General features: G+C 39.1%; 1 protein-coding gene across 1 annotated transcript in view; it reads left to right on the forward strand.

Annotated features, from left to right (window-relative positions):
- Positions 1–8,885, forward strand: part of RALGAPA2 (Ral GTPase activating protein catalytic subunit alpha 2) — a 318,996-nt gene that overhangs the window by 79,097 nt on the left and 231,014 nt on the right. The window contains 3 exon segments of the mRNA XM_017882965.1: positions 943–1,170; positions 6,728–6,895; positions 7,959–8,100. Coding sequence (XP_017738454.1) covers positions 943–1,170; positions 6,728–6,895; positions 7,959–8,100 — 538 coding nt within the window.

Below are 8,885 nucleotides of genomic sequence, written 5' to 3' on the forward strand. Positions count from 1 at the left end.
TGAAAGAATGCACAGACCTAAGGAGGCAGATAGTGGCTCTTGTGCTTCAAGGTTATTAGGAACCTTGATGGAGGAACACCAAACAGTCTAGAGCATGTGGCTCCTCTGGGGAGAAGTCACTGAAGAGTGAGAGGAGAAACCTATTTTCAAAATCTGAGGGAGGTGCAGTTGTAGTAAGAACAATGAAAGACTTGCTGAAAGAAAGTTTTAAGAAACCTTTGAATGTCTTAGTTAGAAAAATTAGTAAATAAAATGAAAATGGTAATGATTATTGCTGAGAAAAAAATGAGAGCAGAAATCAGTGTTGAGCTTTGTGAGTGAGCGCATGAATTACTTCACTTCTTTGCACGCCTAAAGTCTTTTAAATGTTTAAAATTTTGTGAATATTTCTTTACGTTAGACCTAAGATTCTGAGGATAAAGCTCAGATCAGCATTCTTCTGATAAAATACCCTTTGAATCTTCACACTCCACTGTCAAGCTGCCACTTAGTCACATAAATCAAATGATGCATCCTATCATTGTTGCTGCAAGAAGTCCCCTGAATTTTCCTATCTCTGTGACCATAGGAGCAAATGCTAAGTTGTAGAGACCTGATGTGATGATAATACAAATGTGTTTACACATTAATTTATTCTGTGGTTTTATAATGCAAATTAAACCTTTTAGATTGGGAAAATTTCACAGCCCTCCTTTCTGAAACAGCTTAGTAGTTTTCCTTTTAAAATAGCTGAGTTGGGAGGGATTTGTTGGTTAGTTAGAAAATTGTTAAGTACAGGCTCTGGAGCCTGTCGTGCTTCAAGCAGTTGCTGGTTTTGGTTTGCTGTACCCTGTGCACGTTGATGGTAACTAGAGTTACTTAGAACAAGGCAAGACTGAAGTTTGGCCAGGTGTTCTTGAGTGGGGGTGAGCATCATTGAGAAGTGTGCTGACTTTCTTCCAGACTGTTGGTGGTGGTGCTGTGCAGGAGAGAGCGCCTGAGCTGGATGGTGGTGGGCCCATGGAGCCGGACAAAAGCCATTCTAACAGCAGCACACTGTCGGACCGAAGACTCAGTAACTCCAGCCTCTGTAGCATTGAAGAAGAGCACCGAATGGTGTATGAAATGGTACAGCGGATTCTCTTGTCAACACGAGGTTATGTCAACTTTGTGAATGAAGTATTTCACCAGGTTAGTGTGTGTGTATGTGTATGTGTTACAAGTTCTTGAAATGGAAACGATTTTGTTTCATGTTCTTTTACTTGTAACACTCCAACAAATAGAGTTGATGAGTTGGGTTATGTTACAGAACTGAATAATAACAAATGATCCCTCTAATCTTTTAATTTGTGTGAATTGCTGTGATTTTTAAATTTTGTTGTTGAAAAACATTTACACAAGGAGGGAAAATTCTATATTTGAGCAAAATCATGAGACAGATACTTTCATGTTTTTGTGACAAAGTAAACTCAGAATTAGGTGGGAAGAAAGCCATTCCTGAATACCCAGCAACAAATGAACACAGCAAAGAAGAGTCCAGTCTTATTCCCACAGCCTCAAAGAGCTCTCTGAGGAGCTGGAGGTTTCTGCAAAAACCTTGCAGAGGCATGTGGCACTCACAACATGATAGAATTATTTATGGCACAAGAGAAAAAGGTAGGTGGCAAAGGGAATACAAGGAAAGAAAGGAGCAGAGGCCAAGACAAGAAAAGAGGTGTGAGCAAAGGAAGGAGACAGAAGAGGTCAGAAGCCCAGGCTACAGTTAGTGGCCGTGAGTGACATCAGAGGTTTGCAACTGGGGTTGATGCTATTCCCTAGGGGACATTGGCAATGTCTGGAAACAGTTTTGGTCATCACAACTGGGGTGCTACTGGTGTCTTAGCGGGTCACAGCCAGGGATGTTGTTAAATATCTTGCAATGCCCAGAATGGCCCCCACCCCAACCATGACAAAGAACTCTCTGGCTCAATGTGTCAGTAGTTCTACTGTGGAGAGACAAGAGACTCAGCACTAGCCTTCAACACAGCAAGCAGAACTCCCACACAGCAAGCAGAGCTCCCACAGATCTGGAGTGTGACATGTGGCCAGTGCCACTTGACTCTAGGTACTGGTGCTCTTGAATACAGGAATGTGGCCTATTTGTGGGTATGTGTATATGAGGCGGAATAGTTGTTTTATCCATAGACCTGAGAAGTAGGTTAAGCCGTTGAATGGCAGAGTCCAGTTGTAGGTGAGGAGGAGAGGAAGAGTCTTGTACATATGAATGACGGGAATGCACCACAGAGAACTTCTTTTGACGAGGCAAGTTTTTGCGATAGTGAATGATTGGCCCTATCACTTCTGGGACTTAAATTACAAAAAATCAACCAAAAATGAAAGTCCCAACCTAATCCATAGCAGTGTAGAGATTTTACCATACTTTCATTTTAATGAAGAAAACATTTTACTTAAGAAAATGTTTGTTTAGTCTACAATTAACATTCCACTTACAAAATATTTTTTTCTGGTTCTGTGGCCCGGCACTGCCTTGGTTCTTCTCACTCTCCGTGTCTTCTCTGTTTCATGTCTTGGCCCCTCTTCTTGTTTCATCCCAAATTACAGGTGTTAACCAAGATTCAGGGCTCAAGTCTTTGCTGTAATTCTACACTTGGCCTCCCTGGGGCCTTTACTGCCAGTCCAGTGCCAGCAACCACTGTGGCATATGTCTCCCAGTCAAGCCTTTTGTCTGAACCTCACTTGTAAATAAAAATATTAATTTCATTAAACAAATTTTGTATACTCATGAAAGATTTGTTACTGGCAGAGGATATACCACACCAGGGGCCAGAAAGCATAATGTAATGCTGCAGAGACCAGGTACACCTGAGCACAGCTTCAAGGGCCCTCGCTCTGCTGCACAGAAAATGTGCCCTCTCAGGATCATGATTCACCAAAATGAGAGTGAGTTATCTGTCTCAGGGAAGACAGGGCACAAGTTTACTGAGAGGTCCTTCAGACCTAACTAGTCACACGGCCAAAATCAGGCAGAATGACTGAGTAAACCAGCTGTAGACTCTCAGTGTCTGCATTGTCACTGAACAGTGTAGACAAGGTGGCCCTGGGTGCCTCCTACACTTCCTTTTAAAATGGCCACATGCCATCGCATCTGATGTTCCTGTAGTATCTTAATGATAACAAGACCAAAGCCTGGCTCATTTTTTCCCCCTAATATCAGCTTATCCTCTTGACTTGACTGCTTCTTCAAAGGGACTTGTATTCATGTTTGCATCTTAATTTTAATGATCCTAGGTTCCTCATCTCCCTCTCCTCCTATGACAGTCACTGGACAAGTCACACAGGAGTTTTGCTTGCTCCTTTGCTCTCCATTTTCTTTGACTGTGGTTAGCAGCCCCCTCCTTGGAACTCCCCTCTTTCTGTGTCATCCCTTTCTAGGTAGTACTGCACACATCATACTGCCAAAACAGTTTTTTTTTTTTTAATAATAGTCCATGATTTGAAAACCTAGCCCATTCCCTACATTAATTTTGTCATATTCATGCTCCTGTTGTACATGTGAAAGGTCCATGGCAACTATTTGAGTTGAAATAGTCAGGGTCCTGGAGTGTATGATCTATAGCAGGGGTCAGCACACTCTTTAAAGCAAAAGGCCAAATAGTAAATATTTTAGGCCTCATGGATTATCCTGAATGCACCTCAGAGAGACAGAGAGGTGAGAGCTGTGAGAGATTGAGACCTGGAGGATCTGGTGGGAAGGTCCAGTAGGTGTTCACGTCTCCTCTGGCTGCGTTATTTTTTTGCTTACTGTTCTACCACTTTTGGAAGAGTATCCTACTCTGATTGTGGATTTTTTTTTTTTTTTGAAAGCCTATCAGTTTTGCTATATTTTGGCAAAATTATTAGTTGCAATACAGATGTAGAATTAGTTTATATTCCTTTGAATTGAATGTTGTCATTAAGAAGTTTCTGTCTTCGTCTCTAGTAATGGTTTTCTGGAGGAGGGGCACAAAGTCTATCTTGTCTATTTTTAATATAGCTCTACCAGTTTTCTTTTGGCTAGTGTTTGTATGGTGTATCTTTTGCTAACTCTTTACTCTCAGCCTCCCCTGTTCATATGTTTTGGATGTCTTCTTATAAATTGCAGCTAAGTCTTTTAAATAGATCTTTAAATTAAATCTTACACTCTTTGTCTTTTGATTGGATCATTATTCATTACATTTAACATAGCAACTGCTATTAGGTTTTAGCCGGCTGTCTTCTTACTTTCTAGTTGTATTGGACTTTCAAGCTCATTGTTTTTAATATCCTATTTTTCTTCTCAGATTAAATTAGTTTTGCAGTCATTTGTACTTACTTTAATAGTGAACACATGCATTCCTAACATGAATGCTAGCATTAATTCCAACTTTTACCCTCAGTACACATGTTAGCTCTATTTACTCCTCAGTTTATGTGCCATTGTTATTATTATGAAAATATAATATGTAGATGTTATCCCTTTCAGAACCACTGTAAAGTTTGTTTCATCCAGTTTTATTCTTTTTCTTCATATATATTTTCGTAAATATGTTTTATTCATTTAGATGTATCCACATTCTCTTTTTATTGCGTTTTATTGCTTCCCAAATCTCTGACCAGGGAAAATTTCCCTTCTATCTAAAGAATAAGTTTTAATATTTCTCTTAGCTCAGGTCTCCTGGTAACAAATTTTCTCATCTGAAAATGTCTGTATTTTGCTTTCATTTTAGAAGTATTTTATTTCTGGGTGTCAGATTCTACATTGGCAGCCCTCTGCACATGAATCTTTTGTTCCATTGTTTCTTGGCTTCCATTATTTCTTTGAGAAGTCGTAGAAAGTCATGTGGTTGCTCCTTTGGAGGAAATATGTCTTTTTTCTTCTGGCTGCTTGTAAGAGTTTTCTGATTATCTTTGGTTTTCAGCAGTTTTACCTGTAATATACTTCATATTTATCCTTGTTTTTCTTTGTGCTTCTTAAATCTAGGGATTGATATATTTCACCCATTTTGGCTAAATTCTCAGCCACTCTTTCCTCAAATATTGTTTCTTCCTCCCATCTTTTTTTTTCCTCTTTTTTTCCTGCATCTCCAGTCATTCATTGGATAACCTATTCATTGTATTTTCTCTTTCTTATCCTGTCTTCTGATTTATCCATTCTTTTATGTCTTCATAGTTCGTTTTAGATATTTTCTTCTGACTTTTCTTCCAGTTTTCTCTTTAGCTGTGTCCATTCTGTCCAACCCGTATACTCTGAGTTTTTAATTTGAGTTATTTTATTTTTAAATCCCATTACTTTGGCTTTTGATACCATGATTATCTCGATATTGATATATTACATAAACCTTTGTTAAAGTGAGTTCTGCCTGTAACTGGATCCTGTGGCTTGAACCTTAAGGGCAGTATTAAAACAAGTCCCAGCAACTTGAGACCAAGACCTGGATTTGTGGCTAACTTTGTAACCCTGGAAGAATATCTCTGGTGCTGTAAACCTCAGTGTCCTCATCTGTGTCATTAAAGCATCTGAGTATGGGGTACCTCTCCCTCTTTTGTTCCCCTCAAATATGGAAAGAGTCCTTAAAACTGATAAGCAAAAAGTAAATGGCATTTCTCCTTTAAATTCTTTAACATTATTGGAATCTTCTCACTTTAAATCAAAATTGCTGTATGGAGATGTGTAAGGGAATTCCTTAATGTTAAAAAGTTCTTATAAATACGCACAATGCTACAACTTTGCCATAGGCTTTTGTTAACATTGATAGCTGAACTCATTAGTAACCTGATAAATGTGAAACAAATGTTTCTCAAAAAAATAATAACCAAAAAGGAAGGAAGGAAGGGAAAGGAAGAAGGACAAAAGCAAAGAAAAGGAAAAAAAAAAAAAAAAAGAAACAGAAGTCCTGATTTGTAACAGATGCTGACTTCTGTGGTAGAACCACTCCCACCGTGGCTGATTCAGGCCAACACGATGACATCAGTGAACATGGAGCTGAGAAAAGGTGGGCACAACTGGTTGCCACTGGCTATACTAGTATGTCCCTTCTAACCTATTTCTGATTTGTTGGGAAAAGGTCCAGGTTGTGCATTATAATTATGTTTTGTTGCCAATTGAAAGATTTCTATAGGTATGATTTGGTGATTTGGTTATTTTTGTAGACAAATTATTAAGAATATAAAAGTTATTTTTTTCTTTTTTCTTTTCTTTTCTTTTTTTTTTTTTTATTGAGACTGAGTCTCACTCTGTTGCCCATGCTGGAGTGCAGTGGTACAACCTCGACTCACTGCAACCTCCACCTCCTGGTTTCAAGTGATTCTCTTGCCTCAGCCTCCTGAGTAGCTGGGATTACAGGTGCGTGCCACCACGCCCAGCTAATTTTTGTATTTTTAGTAGAGATGGGGTTTCGCCATGTTGGCCAGGTTGGTCTCGAACTCCTGACCTCATGATCCGCCTGCCTTGGCCTCCCAAAGTGTTAGGATTACAGGTGTGAGCCACCACGCCCAGCCTATAAAAGTTATTTTTAACTGCCATTTTTTAGGGCTCTCTTACGAGAATGTCTTTGTTTCTGCTGTTAAGTTTGGCGTACACAAAGATTTGTGGCCCTGTGTGGTATATTTATAAGCTGTGTGTTCCAAAGGAAAGTGAAATAAGTGATGGTCATTGGAAATGTCCGTGATGCTGCCCTATACTGATCTGAGTTTGTTTGTAGTTAAAGGGAGTTTTCTCTTTTCCTTTCAGGCATTTTTGTTGCCTTCCTGTGAGATAGCTGTAACAAGAAAAGTAGTTCAAGTGTACAGAAAGTGGATTCTCGAGGACAAACCTGTGTTCATGGAGGAGCCAGATAGAAAAGATGTTGCCCAAGAAGATGCTGAAAAATTAGGATTTTCTGAGACTGATAGCAAGGAGGTAATTTTTTTCACTTGTCTTTTGAGTTGAGGGTAAATATATTTCAGTAAAGTATACTTGCTCAGTCAAGTCTTGTCAGTGGGACAAAGGCTTCCTTTTATCCCATCTGATACTTCTGAGTTGCCAAGTTCTGTGAGGGTCTGCCTTAGAGAGTAACTTCTGTACTCCCATTCTAGATTGGCAGTCATCTCCTACAACTCTAGCCAGGGCCATCTGCATGTTGCATCTTTGTTAGTTTCTATCACAGGAGAGTTGTTTAATAAGCCATCATATTTTACATGTCTCTTTGTGAGACTAAAAAAATCACTGCCTTCTCCTTGGCTTGTTTAAATAAATATCAGTTGGAGAAACTAAATTGAGAATGTTTGGGCAGACTTTTCTTGTGCTGTGGCCTGTACCAGAAGCAGCTGGGTGTTACCCCTGTGAAAGGACTAACCAAACAGCAGCGTCCCTCTCCTTTAAGCCTCGCTGAGTGCTGGCCTCCTGGAGGGACCACTGCCCATGTTAGATAAAGCTATAGGTTGGATAAATCCAAAATGACAGAGTGGAATATCTTCCTGAAACGAAAGAAACTTAAGTGATATTTATATTTCTGACATACTATTATGAAATTAATTTAAAATGTTTAAAATTTCTCCCTAGAGGAATATCACTTTAAAATATCTGTGTTAATTCCATAATTTTAATTTTGCAATTTTGGTGAAATCATTTTAATAACTACCATGAGATCTAAATGAATATGCTACATATCATTTATCACTCATTTTAAAGCAAATTATCACTCATTTTAAAGGTCTGTATTCCATGCTCACTCAGTCATTGGGCAAACAGAACTCATTCTTTCAGCACATACTAAGTGCTGAGCACTATTTTAGGTGTTGACCATTGAGTGGGGAGCACTCTACCTCCTAGAACCTATTTTCATGTGAATCCTGGTGAGTTTAAGGAATTAAATATGCCAACTAAATATAACTTAGCTTATATAATATAATTATATTTATAGTTAAATATAAGTTAAACATGTGCATCTTCTACTCTGTTAATGGATCATTATCTTCTGAAGGCCTCGTCTGAAAGTTCTGGTCATAAACGATCTTCTAGTTGGGGACGCACGTACTCCTTCACAAGTGCAATGAGCAGAGGGTGTGTGACAGAGGAGGAAAATACAAATGTGAAAGCTGGCGTCCAGGCTTTGTTGCAGGTATGTGGCTGGCCAGAACATGAAGACCCCTTCACAGCCTACAGCTGGAGCCATTTTGTCTTTTTGTTTATTGGGGATAATGTCATATAAATATGGTGGTATTTGTAGCCGTCCGTTAGTAAACAATAAACAGCAGTTTAATTAGTTATTAAATTCTTATTCTGAGTTCTCTTTCTAATTCCTACCCACAATTTACAAAAGATTTTTTCTAGTCAAAGAAGACATAAGAACTGGTTGCAGTGTTTTTGAGATTATTATATAGTGAATGTGAAATGACTGAGATTTAAATCTTTAAATTATCTTCCAAACACACATAGGTAGTTATCTGGGCTCTTAATTTGCAAGGCAAGCTTGGTGATTATAAAATCTTATAAGTAATATTCCTCTTAAAATTGGCTGTGTTGCCAGGCGCGGTTGCTCAAGCCTGTAATCCCAGCACTTTGGGAGGCCGAGACGGGCGGATCACAAGGTCAGGAGATCGAGACCATCCTGGCTAACCCAGTGAAACCCCGTCTCTACTAAAAAAATAAAAAAAAACTAGCCGGGCGAGTTGGCGGGCGCCTATAGTCCCAGCTACTTGGGAGGCTGAGGCAGGAGAATGGCATGAACCCGAAAGGTGGAGCTTGCAGTGAGCTGAGATCTGGCCACTGCACTCCAGTTTGGGCGACAGAGCGAGACTCCGTCTCAAAAAAAAAAAAATTGGCTGTGTTTACAAAGAAAATGACTGATGTAGTTTTAGATTTTTTTTTTTATTATTATACTTTATGTTCTAGGGTCCATGTGCACAAC

Source organism: Rhinopithecus bieti, unplaced genomic scaffold (assembly GCF_001698545.2).
Source record: "Rhinopithecus bieti isolate Rb0 unplaced genomic scaffold, ASM169854v2 scaffold_641, whole genome shotgun sequence".
Lineage (NCBI taxonomy): Eukaryota > Metazoa > Chordata > Mammalia > Primates > Cercopithecidae > Rhinopithecus > Rhinopithecus bieti.